This window comes from Talpa europaea (genome assembly GCF_964194135.1).
Source record: "Talpa europaea genome assembly, chromosome: 4".
NCBI lineage: Eukaryota > Metazoa > Chordata > Mammalia > Eulipotyphla > Talpidae > Talpa > Talpa europaea.
Genome location: NC_140070.1, coordinates 114389593 through 114405058, shown reverse-complemented (window position 1 = coordinate 114405058; position 15466 = coordinate 114389593). Strand labels below are relative to the sequence as shown.

At 39.9% G+C, this 15466-nt stretch overlaps 1 protein-coding gene across 1 annotated transcript; it reads left to right on the top strand.

Annotated features, from left to right (window-relative positions):
* Positions 1 to 229: 229 nt before the first annotated feature.
* Positions 230 to 10150, top strand: LOC311170067 (fetuin-B-like; the record flags this gene model as incomplete). Its single annotated transcript, XM_084232395.1, has 7 exons — positions 230 to 454; positions 1085 to 1195; positions 2454 to 2541; positions 4804 to 4967; positions 5660 to 5761; positions 8818 to 8901; positions 9788 to 10150. The coding sequence occupies 7 exons, from the start codon at positions 230 to 232 to the stop codon at positions 10148 to 10150; spliced, it is 1137 nt and encodes a 378-aa protein (XP_084088521.1).
* Between the last annotated feature and the right edge of the window lie 5316 nt (positions 10151 to 15466).

The following is a 15466-nucleotide window of genomic DNA, read 5'->3' as shown; positions in this document are numbered from 1 at the left end:
CACAGGATTAGGTCCTGTAGAAGAAATAGATGATTTAAGGTTAAAAATATTGGCAAATGTCATCCAAATTACTGACCGAGATACATAAAATTTAAAAGTTCGTATCCTGGTCACCCGTTCCAATTAGAATTATAAAACTGTTTGGACTGGTCTTTGAAGTCCTTATAAATAGCTTTTCCTTATAAATAGCTGCCTGTACTGACATATCCTGTGATCTGCTCCCCACAGAATGGGTCTGCTCCTTCCCCTGGTGCTCTGCGCCCTGGCTGTCGGCTCTGGGGCTACATCTCCACCCCAGCAAGTCCTCAAAACATCACCTTTACTCTCCCGTGGCTGCAATGACTCAGATGTGCTGTCATTTGCTAATTTTGCCCTGGGGGACATCAACAGGGACCGCAAGGATGGCTACGTGCTGAGCCTCAACCGAGTGAGCGACGTCCGTGAACACAGACAGGCAAGTGATGGTCCCCTACCCGGGCAGGTGCTCGCTGGGCTGGCCAGGGCTGGGGACCAGGGACACATGTTGCCGGTGCTTTCCAAATTGGAAGCTGCTGAGCAGCTCTGCTCTCCTCTGCCAGGGTGTCTGCAATGCTCTCACTGTCACTAGAGACAAAGCTGTTGCCCTTGTCTAGTATTCCAGGCTTGATAAGAAGTCTTGTGTAGGGTAGATGGATTAATCAGACTTTTACACCACTAGAATTTGTGGCTATCACTTGTGGCCTTGATCATACTCATGTAGAAGGTGCTTGGGAACATGGATGCGGGGCACCTGTGCTTGATGTTGGACACCTGGAGTATGGGTGAGGACATGTGCAAGAGCCTAGATGCCAGGGATATAAAGGCAGAGTCACACAGAGGCAGAGAATGGCTCCGAGAGGGCGGGTGGTGTGACTCCAGAAGAGGTGAGACCACGGAGAACACCAGGTCCCTGGTCCCCTTCCTCCCCACGCTACACCTGGTTGTCCCACTAGATCTTGGCAAGCATCTTAGCCGTGACTCTGCTATAAAACAGAGATTTTGGGGGCTAGTCCGTAGGGGTTGCTGCTCATGTGGAATGTGATTCCTTTTTCTGCCCCTGTTACAGGACGGACCGGCAGCTCTGTACTATCTCACCCTGGACGTATTAGAGACTGACTGCCACGTGCTCAGCAGGAAGCCTTGGAAGGACTGTGGGGGGAGGTCACTGCATGAATCGGTAAGTGCTTGTGTCCAGGGGCTGCAGGGGGCAAAGAGGTGTCCTCTGTGTATGGATGAAGGTTGTTCAGGTTGATCATCTTTTAAAAGCCAATCAATATCATCTCCTGGACATGGTGCCTTGTGCTCATTCTAGTTCTATAAACAAAATAATGTTTAGCTCATTTTCTGAGGCGTTTCTGAGAGACCCTTGGGGTTATGAAATTCAGAATTGAAAAACTGCCCCAAATTATTTTCTACCTCCAAGACTCTCTTTTAGATGCTAAGTCAGTGTTTAACTTGTGAAATAAAGACCCTTAAAATTGTGTGTTTAAGGAAAACTGTGGGAGTGGTGGAGGGAGAGTTTTTGTATTTTTTTAAATTTTATTTTCACAAACACTGATGAGGCTTTCTGCTGGGGAGTAGAAAAGTTATATTGTGGCAACTCTCAAAGGATCTTCCAGAATCAAAGAACTAAAATGACTTAGAATGAATCCTTTTAGTGATGATCGTGGGAGAGGCTTAAAAATAAGTCAGTTTTCAATAATCTCATTATGTGGGCATTATTTCCATTTATCAATAGAAAGTTCATAACATGAGTGCAGGATCATGTTATGAAGCTGTTTGATCAACATAACTTTTCCAATTATTTACTCAAATTTGTCAAATTGCAACTACTTGATTTTGATAAGCAAATAATCTATTTACCCTGCTGAAAATTTTATACTTTTAAAGGAGGCACTAGCTGTGAAAATAATAGACTCCAAAGTGTGTGCTGATTCCAACATGACACATGTAAAGTTCAAAATAGAAATGTGTGATCAAGAAGTCATTTTCTCCAGGAGTGATTAGGGGACCTGGGGTCTTTCTGCTTTGTGGCTGTGACTCTGCCACCTCCTAGTCCAGGCTTCTGGGGTCACCAGCACATCTGCCTCAGCTCTGGCAAGAGAACCAGATGCAGGAGGGCAGATGGCTCAGGGGAGGTCTTCATGGGCCCGACCTGGCAGTGGTTACAGCCACTTCTGCTCACCTTCCTGTGTTACAACTCAGTTGTGCCCAGTCACACGGGACCAGGAAGGAGTGTGGGGGATATAGTTTAGCTGTGCCCCGGAAGTAGGTTAAACTGCTTGATAATCAGCTGGTGGTTTCCCAAGGTCAAAGCCACCAGAATAGTCCTTCAGCTTTTCAGAACTTAAAAATAAAATGTTTAGTTCGGTTTTTTTTTTTTTTTAAGTCTTAGACTCTTCTTCCATGTCATAAAATGCATGTGTTTGTTCCAGGTTTATGGTCAATGCAAAGCATTATTTTATATGCACAAGACAGCTAGAATTCTCCATATACTTTCTTATAACTGTACTCTTCGCCCAGGTAAGACATTCATTTAATTTTGTTCATTTTTTTAAAATAAGGGCAAAAAGCATTTAAATAGGGCAATGCCCACATGTGTAGGAATTTTCCTTTCTTACAATCTATTCATTCCAAGACCATGTTCCTGCTGTATCCAGTATTGGCACTTCCTACTTCCACAATCACCCACAGTAATCACTCAGCATTGGGTATGAAATCCTAACTCTTTGTTCTGTTACAAATGTCATAATTTCTACATCTGGTGCTCAGGTGCCCTTTCTCACCATGTCTGAAAATATGGTGGCTATCTCTGTGAATGCACCACTCTGCACTCCACGCAGCTGGATGTCCCCCTCTTTTCTGAACACACCTTGCACTTTCCAGCCTGGGCTTCTTGCTCATTTGGCTCCTTCTGCTGAGGATGCCTTCCCTGATAGCCTCTGTCTTGGAACTCATGTCCATTCTGTGAGGACCATTGACACAATGTTCTTCCACAATGTTCTTCCATTGTGTTCTCTTCCACAATGTTCTCTGTTCAAGAAATGACTAGTGTTTTCCTCTCCACATCCCAGTAAAACTTTAATCAGACCACTCCTGGAGCTCACACCATGCACTGCCTTGATTTGGGGGGTCTTTAGTCATATATCATGGAAACCTTTCATCTCTTGCTGCCTGCTACAAACCTCCCTTAATCCTGCCATATGTATTTAGTCCATTATGATGTCTAAAAGACAAATGTCCTAAGATAATGCTAAAAGTCATGATTTTTGAAATATGTAAGTACATGGATTCTGGATCCTGCTTGAATAAGCAGCATCCAGGACTTGGGAAATGGGATATGACTGCTCAGTAAACTATTATATGCATGCGATTCCCCTGGACAGTCTTGTTCAAGTGCAGATTCTGATTCCCTAAATCTGCAGTGGGGCCTGAGTCCATGTTTCTAACAAGCTCCAGGTGATAGTTGCTGCTGGTTTCTTGGAGGGACAGGCAACAGGGCAAATATTTTACATACCACTATTTAAGCTTCTTGGGTATAAAAATGGGACTTGTCTAATATAAATTGGAGAACAACAATTAATCAGGCAGAGTGAACATAAATGTTGGTATAGTGGGTCAGAAGTGAACCCTGGAATAGTGTCAAGAGTGGTAAGCTGGACTCCTCCATAATCTCCATCAGTTCTCAAATTCCCCCACACATGACTAAAACAAATATTTTTTTAAAAAAGTTGTCTGTCTGAACAATATATTTACTCTAAAAATTGAACTTCAGTCAAGTCCCCTGATGAATTTTCTCACTAGATTTGTCACCCCCACCTGCTTCCCATCAGAAATTCTGACAGTACTGCTAGTGTAATAATTCTATCCAGCCATACAGTGACTTAATCAATTTTTGTTTTCTGACTTATTTGAATTGCCTAACAGAACACTTTCGGAGCTTCCAGCTTCTATTGGGTTGGGTTATTCATTCACTCAACAAATACTTGCTAAGCATTACTGTGCATTAGATATTATGTTTGATGTTAGGGACTAAAAGGTGAAAAGATATGACAGTAATGAAATCTCAACCTTTTAAGACACCCAAACTCCCTTACAGAGGCAATGTTTCAGGAAGATATTGAAATAATTTTAAAAAGTCTTTATATCAATATAAACATATATATCATGTGTTTTAAACAAAATTCTGTCTCATACATAAATGTGTGATGGGGGGAAAACCTTGTCTTGATTTTTCTTTAATTGTGAGTGTAATACATTCTTATTGCACAAAACTCACTGCTGGGTTTCTCTACTTGGGATCACTCACTGTTTATTGCTACCTTTCACAATGTAGCACTCATTGTACAAAACTCATTGCACAAAACTGACAGCTTTCTATTCAGAGAATGTCATTTCCACTCCATCCTTGATGAAACTCAGCATTATTTTTTATTTACAATCTCTGTCTCTGTTGTGGTCATATAAATGTAGGATTAAAAATCATGAAGGATTGGGCCTCCCTGGTGGTGCAGCAGGTTGAGCACCAGCACTGTGAGGCTGTCCACAGCCTCTGCAGCATGGTTTGATCCCGGGAGGGGAGGATCCCACCTGGTAAGGCAGACCTTCCCTCAGCAGTGTGTTTCTTCAGTTGCCTGTTCTGTTCCCTGCTCTGTCTCTGATGAATCCTCTCACCCTCCTGTGCATCTGGACTGTACCCCAGTTCTTGTGTAAAAATAAATAAATCTTTAAAAAAAAAATCATGAAGGATCTTTATGACTCAAGTGTGCTCTTTGACATTAACAGTTTCTCGAAGAAGCATTCACCTAATCTGCCCCGACTGCCCCAGCCCCAGTGATTTATCAGATCCCAAGGTCTTGGAAGCTGCCACTGAGTCTCTTGCAAAATACAACAGTGAGAGCACCTCAAAGCAGTATTCTCTGGTCAAAGTCACCAGGGCTTCCACCCAGGTGAGACGGAACGCCCCTGGTGGTTACACCAACAGTGAGTCTCCCGCGTGTAGCCATGGAGCCAGAGCTGAGAGGAGACTGTCAGTGGTGCCTTTTGATAAGCAGCCTCTTGGGTTCTTGTCTTGGAATACCTGATGCCCACGCAATCATGTTTCAGTGTCTGAGCTTCATAGGATTTCCACAAGTGTGTGACTCCTTTATTTCATTGGCCTTAAGGCAAGGAGGGAAATGTGAAACCCAGTGTCTGGGTTTCTCTACTTGGGGTCACTGTTTATTGCTGCATTTTAGATCTGAGTGACCGAGGGCCATTCAACAAGTCAGCTTCTGGTCATGTTAGGGTTGGGAGTGGATGCTGAGGGAAATGGAGGCTCAATTGTATTTGCATTATGTTGCTATCTATCAAAATGAGGAAAACTAATCTAAAAATAAATTTACCTGAGGAAAAATGAGGTCATCCAAGTGAAGGCTTTTAGAGCCTGTTTATTCCTGAGAAGGGGAGGGAGGTGTGGTGGTTGATTTCTACATGTCAGAATCCTATTGCATGCTTTGTTCATGGTGGGGTTACAGGGACACTGGGATACCCATGCTAACCCCAACTTGGGCATATATGGTTCTGTAAAAATCATGCTGCTAGTCAACATTTCCCTACATGGGAAGTCTGATTTTTATTTCTCAATTATTGTCTCATCCAGTGGGTGTTTGGACCATCATACTTTGTGGAATATTTAATCAAAGAGGCACCTTGTACCAAATCCCAGGCCAGCAGCTGCACGCATCAGTCTCCTGACTCAGAGGTGAGAATCTCTGAATTTCTTCAGAATTTAAGATTTGTGTTCACACGTGAGAAATATTTATTAAGCATACTCATTTTCTATTCTAAATTGTAAATGAGGTTTTATAATGTATGAGATGCTTTTGCTCACCTCAGGATGCAACTGACTAATAGAGATTGTGCTGGCCCACCTGCACTGATAATATTTTATTTTGTTACAAATGCCTCCCATCAGCAAAGTAATGGTTTTGTAAAAATGATCACAGTAGGCTGTAAAGTGTGGATGAATCTCCTCAATGACTGTCCTTAGCTGGACAAATCCAGTTATATTTGGAATCCATCTTGGTGTTCCTTTCCCTGGACTACTCCTTCAGAAGGAGCAAGTCAATACAAGTCTTCATTGACAGAAAGCATCCGAGGTGAGGAGGGAAACTTGAAGCCATGAGAATTCCCACACTTGCTGGGAATGTCAGTGGCACTCTGTGGTGTAACACAGTTGGGCAAAATGCATCGAAAATTCTATTTTGTTCTTAGTGAAATTATTTGGGGTATTTTGGATCCCTTGTGTTTTCCTAATAATTTTGCATTCAGCTTGACAGTTTTGTTCTTAAAAAGGCAGTTGGAAATTTCATAGGAGTGTATCAAATCATCATTAAGTCTTCCTAATCTATGAACATGAGACTTAATTTCTTTCAATTGTGTGTTCAGTGATTTCTTTTCCTTGTACAAACTTTTCACTATTGTATATTTAAATATTCCCTTCTCTTTGATACTGATGTAGTGGAAATACCTTCTTAAATTCATTTTTGGGTTCTTTATTGCAAATGTGTAGATATACAGTTACTTTTTTATATTGACCTTGTAACCTTTAAACTTGCTGAATTCATTTATTAGCTCTAATAGCTTTCTAGTGGATTCCTAAGGATTTCTCATACAGGCTTAAGTCACCTGCAAATAGAATTTTTTTTTTACTTTTTGCTTTCCAATCTGCATACCTTTTGATTCTATTTCTTTCCTAATTTCTATGACTAGAATTTCTAATACAATGTTGGATAGAAGTGGGGAGATTGGACATCTTTATCTAATTCCTGATTTTAGGGAAAAAACGTTCTGTATTTCTTTTAGCATGCTGTTAGTCATAGGTTTTACATATGTCACCTTTTTTTAGGTTGAGAAAATTCTTTCTATTCATAATTTATTGAATGTTTTTATAAGAAAGCAGTGCTGGACTTTGTCAAATTCTTATCTGTTTGATTGACATAATCCTTTGATTTTTCTCCTTAGGATTAAGTTTATTCTTTTTCTACTTTCTAAAGGTAGAAAATTAGGTTATAGATTTACAATGATTTGTTAAAATAATCTTGAATTTTGGGAATGAATCCCAGTTGATCATGGTGTATAAACCTCTTTAAATATTGCTGAAAGCAGTTGTCCAGTAATTAAAAAAGGATTTTTAATGTATATTCAGAGGAAATATTGCCACTGGTTTTCTTGTGTTGACCCTGTAAGATTTTTATAAGCATTTAATAGTGACCTAATAGAATGAAGAGAAATTTTTGCTCTCTTCTATTGTTTTGGGAAAGTTTGTGAAGGATTGATGTTTATCCTTCTTTAAATATTTAGTAGAATTTACCAGTGATGCTGTCTGCACCTGGGTTTCTCTCTCTCTCTCTGTCTCTGTGTGTGTGTGTTTGTGTTGATAATTCAATCACTTTTTGGTAGAAGTTCTAGTCAGATTTTCCAATTCTTCTGTTACTCATTCCTAATATCATTGCATTGTGGTTGGTTGGAGGACATATTTTGCATGATCTCAGACATTTTAATTTTATTGGGGCTTGTCTTAGGTTTTGATATGAGATATATCCCAGAGAATGTTCCACATATAGTTGAGGAGAATATATTCTGTTCTTAGGTAGAGTATCCTGTGTTTGTCTCTTAGGTTTAGTTCACTTTCATAGTGCTGTCCATTATTTTATGAAATAATGCTATTTCTATTTCCTTGTTGGTGTTCTGTATACTTATTTTATCCATAATTGAAAAATGAGGTTTCCAATAATTGTTTAACTGTCCACACATCCTTGAGTTCTATCAGTTTTGACATGTATACATTGGGTTGTATTACTTACGAGCACATGCATTTATACCTGGCATATCATTCTTACTGAATTGACATCATGTGAAATGTGGGTTTTTTTTTTTGTGTGTGTGTGTGTGTCTCTAGTTACAGTTTGTCTGAAGTCAATTTTGTCTGACATTTGTATAGCCATTCCAGCTCTCTTTCGATTACTGTTTGCATTGTAAATATTTTTCTTTTTAAATCTCAGTTTTTGTGTGTCTTTGAATCCACAATGTTTCTCAATAGCCTTCTGTAACCATTCAATTGAATATTCTCAATTTATTTAAAAATGAATTGGGAAAACAATTTCACCATATTCTGCGGAATCTCTTTCTCTCCTAGCAATGATATCTTGGGATTTCTGGTCATTTTCAGTAAGACTGATTTCACTTAGGTAACTAAGGATGACTTTCAGGTATTTTATGAGATAATGCTGTTCAGTCAATTCTGAATCAAAGACTATCTCATGTCCAGTTCAAACTTTTCTCTCTGTACCTCAAGCCTGATTTAGAGTTAAGGCCTCATGTGAGGAAGAGGGGCAGGACTATTTCACTCTTTCAACTCTGTCATTTTTTGCTTACCTTTGCTCTGCCAACTTCCAAGAAAATTGGAGAAAAGAGTACAAAGGCATTTTACATAACTTTCAGTGGTAGAACTAAAGCCAACAGGTCAGAATTGCATTAACATAGATTTCTACTCATTTCAAAGAATTTTCTAGCAATCAGATTTGTTCTCAGAAAATCCTGAGTTTCCCATCACTGAAGGAAATTTAGCCTAATATCCATGATGATTGATAGGATGATCTAAAGGAGGGTGGCACATAGCCTGCCTTTTACATAGTAGGAGCATAAAATATTGATTGTTGTGTATCTATGTAAGCAGGAAGCAAGTTGATTAGCTTTATGATCACTATAATTATATTCACACCACATCATTTTTTTTCTCCTTTTTTTTTTTTTCAGCCTGTTGGTCTGTGCAAAGGTTCACTGAGCCGAAATAGAATAGAAACTTTTGTCTCCGTGACTTGTAACTTCTTTGAATCACAGGTAATTTAAAAATTTATTTGTTTCTCTTCCGGTGGCAGAAACTGCAGATTTATCTTTATTTTAACTTCCCCTCCCTCATCTCTCCTTTCAATTTCCTAAAGCTTATGATCACCACTTTACTCATGATGCCCTAATACCACACCCAAGGGTGGCTGGTGAAAGATCCGTCAGGCTGTGTTTTAGAAACAGTGTTGTCCTACAGAATAAGCTAAGCTCCTTCAGTGCTAGGAACCTACTAGATAGGATGACTCAAGCTTCTGACATTAAATTCCATATCCTAAGCACCATTATGCAGAACCACGGGCTTAGTTGTTTCCAGGGAAATAATCTCTTCCCAGAAGTATGTGTTTATCAATTACTGAAGTATAGTATAGGGGGTGGAGATCGGCCTCCTGGGGTTCAGTCCTGTCTGCCAGCTGCAAGCTGTGTGACCAGGGGTGCAGACTGCCTCTCTGAGCCTTAATTGTCTCACCTACCAGGGGGATTACAACAGCTCCCTCTTTCAGATCACTGTAAAAACTACCATTAAGACCTGAATGGGGGTCACTGTACTTGGCCTGGAAGAAAAGCCATTAACAATAAGTGGCTTTGTTACCTCTGCTGGGAGCAGGGGGACAGATCATTGGGGAATGAAAAAGTCATTAGACCTCACTGCACCATTGTCAAGTCTGAGTTTGCACGACTTGCCATCACGTTTCTACAGGACTTGGTTCCCCTGGCCCTTACTAGTCTTACTTTTTAACCCTTAACCAAAGATCCATCCCTACAGCTGGTCTCCCTCTGAAACAGTCCATCAGGAAGGTACAGAATAGCTTAGCCTGAATCCCTGGCAGGGATTTCGAGGGGGATGGGGGAAGTCTTTTATTTGAAAGTGTTCTTATTTCAGGCTCCTGCTCTTGGTGGTGAAAACTCTGCTGTTAACCAAGGCCCTGCACACCTGCCCAAAGTGGAAGAGTCCCAGCAGAAAAAAGCAGCTCCCACTGATGCACCAGCCACAGTGGTGCCAAAAGGATCTGTCCAATACCTCCCGGACCTAGATGATGAGAAGCCTGAAGGGTCCCAGGAGGCCTTCCCTGTGTATCTGGATCTAACCAGGAATCCCCAGGGAGATACCCTGGATATCTCCTTCCTTTTCATGGGGCCTGAGAGGGAGACAGTGCTTGTGCTACCTTTCCCCTCCAAAGAACAACGCTCTGCTGAGTGCCCAGGACCAGCCCAGGAGGACAACCCTCTTGTTCTTCCTCCATGAGAACCACATCGAGGACCCCGTGGTCATCTGGTGGCCAAAGGAGATGAGAAGTGGTGGGAAAAGGGGAAGGAGGCAGTTCAAATGTAGAAAGTTGCTAATAAATACCTCTTTGACACCTGTTGGTCTCAGCATGTTGACTGGACATAGAAATGATGAAGTCAATTGTCCACTTGTGCACTGGGCCTCTGGCCTCCTATACCTCCAAGGGCCCGGGCCATAGCTGGATGTCTGTCTTGTCTTTCTCTCACTGATATTTTCACCCTTTCATCTAAGGATATGCTTGACTCTTTATATGACGGCAATTCATCTGTGATGAATCTTTCCCTAATACCATCTCATTCAAGGAACAGAGACCCAGCAGAGGGCTGCACTCTCTCTACATCCCTTTCATTTGCAAGTTCATTAACTGAGCATACCCTGTACCATTTCCAACCTCTGCCACTTTTCCTCTCCTGGAAATCTGTTTCTCTTGCAGTTGAGTTGGATTTTCCTTTCTTATTCTGCAAATTCCATGCAGGCAGCTAATCTAACAGTGTTTACTATAGTCTCAAAGTGCTGCAATCATGAAGCATTTGATGTCTTTGTGTTACAATAATCAGTGATTTTAAATTGCCAACATCAATATTATACTGAAGAGGTGATGAGATATATGTAATATTAAAAGTTCTCTTTGGGGCCTCCCTGGTGGTGCAAGGGGTTGAGCACAGCACTGTGAAGCTACCTGCAGCCTCTGCAACATGAGTTCAATTCCTGGCCCAGGAGCTACCCACATGGCGTGGCAGACCTCTTGTGTCTCGCCCGCTGCTCCCCTCAGCAGTGTATTTCAGTCAGTCTGCCTGTTCTGCTCCCTACTCTATCTCTGGTGAATCCTCTCAACCCCCACACCTCTGGCCTGTACCCTAGTTATGTATGCATAAATAAATAAATTTTTAAAAAAATAAAATTTCTCTTTGATGAACTTTTTAAAATGACTTGTCCAGCTATAATATAATGAAACACCTGATTGTGAAAAAAAGGCAAAAGATTGGAGCAGACATCTCCATAAAAATGATATTCAGCAGCAAAATAAGCATATGAAAGCATGCTCCACATGCCACTAGGAAATGAACGCTTAAAACAACAATGGATACCACTGTGTACCTTTTAGAAAGTGCAAAATCCAGAACAGTGACAATATTCAACGTTGGTGAGAATATGGAGCAGCAAGAAAGTTCATTGCTTTTGGGCATACAAAATGGTACAGTCACATTGGAAGACAGTTTGGCAATTTCTTACAATGATAAACATAATGTTACCATATGTTCCAGCAGTTGTGTTCCTTGTTATTATCCAAATGATTAAAAACTCATGTCAAAATAAAAATCTGCATGGGAATGCTTATATCAACTCCTCTCATAATTGCTGAAACTTGTTCAATAGTGTGATAGAGAAACTCTGGTCCATACAGGGAGTGGAACATTATTCAGTGCTAAAAAGTAATGGGCTCTCAAATCACAAAGAGATGCAAAATAATGATATTAGATGTTAATAAAAGGAAGTAACTTGGGAATTTCACCAAAACTGAAGATTTTAAAACACGGCTATGTAGCCAAATTGCCAAAGAAGAAATCATAAAGAAAATTGTAAAATATTTTGATATAATTAGAAACAAAACACATAAGCAATTATAGATGCAACAAAAATTTTGCTTAGAGGGATATTTGAACAGGTAAGTGGTTATGTTTAAAAAGAAAAAGATTTCATATCAAGAGCCATCCCTGACAATAAAATAACAATTATTAAATGTTGAAAGCATGATAGATTTAGAAAATTTAACATTATTTCTATCATTGTAGTAACTAATTCAGGCAAGTATCATCAATTGATGTTAATATTAAGTGACAATTTTACATAAAATGGATTATTTGTTTTATCTCAAAGTATCTCTCCACAATCTATTATTAGCCATTAATATTAAATTAATATAATTAATCTAACTTGTTTAAATAATCAATTATAATTAGTAATATCTAATTCTTATAAATCAGGTGTAATAAAATAACTTATAGTAAGTTAATTAAAAATAAGTTACTCAACAAATTATTGGGTAATTATAATGATATTCATTATATAAAAATAAATATATAAATATATATAAATGTATATAAATATAATATATTTCTTATAATTCAATTAATTATAAGAAAATATGACTAAAATGAAATAAGAATAACAAAATTATCAATAATTATAATAAAATAGTCAATGAGTATAACAAAATAATTATTATAGTAAAAAATTATTAACCACGTATTATTTATACAGTGGGAAATTATGATTATCAACAGACTTGAACAATCCCTATTGGTGCTTTAAGAGTGGGGGTGCACAGCCAAGCCAGGGTTGAACTCAAAATCCCCAAATCTGTTGTTTTGTCAGTGAGTGGGTGGTGTTTGTTGTTCTCCTTCATTATGGATCTTGTTGGCTCAGTACTATTATCCATTAACTGCAGGGCAAAGCCAATATACGCCCCCATGTTTTGATCTAGTTCCTGTTCATGCAAGAGGCCCTCGCCTCAGGTGGGCTTACCTCAGAGGCCATGGCCTCCAGGTAAAGTCTGCTGTCACCCTTTTCAGTGCCCGCCTGGCCTCAGAGGTGGGTGCTCTCTAGTGACACCTCCCCTGGGGTTGATGAAAGACATTTAAAGAAAGAAAAGAGATTTGAGTACATTTATATGCTGTCGGTGTGAAGTCATTAAAGAAGGAGCAATTAAAAATACAGCAGAAAGAAGGAAATGTATAGGGTAAAATCTCTCTTATTTTTTTTAGGGTAAAATCTCTTAGAGAATTGAGTCATGGAATCTGCCATAGACCCAGGTAGAGCATTTCAAGTGAGAAGAGTCACAATAGAAACCCAGGGACTCTTACATTTAGGGATGACTGGAGGAGGTAGAGGTAGAGAAAGAGCAGGCAATAGGACGTAGACAACAGCAGCAAATACGCAGGAACTGAACAATATAAGATGATGTAACAAATCAGTGAATCAGTGTTTTGGAAAATAAGGCCATCAATAGCTCCAGATCAATTCTGTTGTATTAGAATAAATATAAACTGAAATACAATGGATTGAGATGTGACAGAGATGAAATAAATTATTACTTAATTCCTAAGGCTATTATCTCTTTGACAGAGACAATGATAATGTTGAGTGATGGCAAAATTTGAGTATACTGGGCACTTGTCTTTTGGTGGTATCCTTTGGCAAAATCTATTTGGAGAATAATTTGATAATAAAATCAATGACCTTAAAATATTCTGCGGGGGCTTTGATTGTTCCATGCTTCAACTACTCTGTCTTTGCCATGATTATTCTGTGCCTTGTCTATTCTGTGCCTCTCACCCAGAGTGCGAACAGGGAAGGTCTGAGATAAGGAAACTCTCATGAAAAAAGTCCTTGTATGAGGATCTATACATTCTGAGAACAGCAATAGATGTTATGCTTAGATTAGTAAAAACACTGAGGCTTCCCTTGAAGCACCCTGATTTCCTAGCCATGGCTGGAGCAAACTGGTTTCATGTCCTCCACACACTTATGCATTCTGTTTGCCTGTTTGATCTTTTTTTTTTTAATCTCATGCTTGATTCTAAATAAAAATGAGATTGCCCTTGGAGCTGGGCTGCACCTCGGACTCCTCTCTGTGTTGTCCCTATAGGCTTATTGCTCCAATTTCCGCTTGGACTCTGAGAAATCTTTTTTCATCCTGCGACACATGTCTTAATGAGACAATATTAATTTTATGTTGTAATCTTAGTTCTATTTCTGGGCCTCTCACCTTGGAAGGTATTCATAAACATTGAGAATTGTATGCATAATAATTTTATTATGCTTGTTACTTACCACAATGAGGAGATGGTAACCCTAACTATCCAACAATAGGAGAATGGTTAAGTAAGTGATGGTATGTCCATTTGCTTGAATACTGACAAATTATGTTAGCTAGGTTTGTGCAGTAACAGAAAATGTTTATGTTAAGGTATTAATTTACAAAACTGGATAGACCAAAGAATGTACAGGGTGATTATACTGTTTTATAAAATCCCCCTAGGGATTGGGAGTGAGCAATAGAATCACCACAACACAAAAAATTATTATTAGTGTTGGTGTTTGAGATAAAAGACTATGGAGGCATTATATTTATTCTTTTGCTCTCCTGAATTTTCTTTAATGAGCTTTTAGCATTTTTAAAAAATTTAAGAGAACTTTTTTTAAAGGAGATTTGATGATAAAGGGAAAGCAAGGAATGGGGAAGTGGCTTGACAGGGAGGCAGGATCAAAGGAAAGAGTCTTTTTAGGATGGGGATTACCTACCAACATTTGTGTCAGTGGAAAAGGGGAGGCTGTTGATCAGGTAGAAAGGATACTGGGAAGATGAAAATTATTAGGGGAGATAAGGGGGTTGGTGGAGTGTAGGCTGAGGCAGGAGAAAGACAGTTACTCTGAACAAGAGAGGACATTAGAATGGGTGACTTTGGAGCTATTGGAGGGAATTTCTAACTGAGGACATTTATTTAATATAGAAAATAGGAATTTCCTGTTGACGGTCAATAGGAAGGCTGGGGACAGGTTTGGGAAGCCATGGATATGAACCCTAGAAAGGCATGTGATGAAGAAAACACTTCAATATTCAAAAAGATACTGATAAAGGATCATTGAGATGACTGACTGGGGTTGGGACTCACAGACAAGGAGGTGAAACTAGGAGAGTGCAGTGGATTAGACTAATCAGACAGATGAACTAAAGGGGTCTGAGGCTGAAAATCAGGTTGAACCTGACCAAGGATTAAAGAGAGGTGGATGAAAAGGTGGTTAAAGGCAGAGAAACAGTGCAGCAAGCTTTGCTGTCCATGAAGGAGACCCGTGTTCCATGAGGGTGTGACTGTAGGGACATGAGTGTGCAGAAACAGAGGCGTCATAGAGGAGGGGAGGTGGGGGAGAAACTCAGATGTTGGGTCGGTGGCCATCAGCAGGGAGTTGATGGTGATGGGACAGCAGAGGACAGACTAAAGCTGTGGATGAACGTGGGGGCGGCTCCAGGGATGTCAGAGTAATAGAGACAAGTATGGGAATGGGCAGCCCAATGGCAGAGGAGATGAGCATGTCAGGGACCTTAGTAAAATATCCTCAGTGTGGTGCAGAGGGCAAAGTGTCAACCCCTGTTGTGGGCCCTGAGGGTAGCAGAGAACACTGAGCCTCCCTGCTCTCCCTCTGCCCCTGGGTGGGGTGCCCCTGGGTGGGCAATGTCCTGTGTAGGCTAAAGAATAAATGGATGAGTTAAAT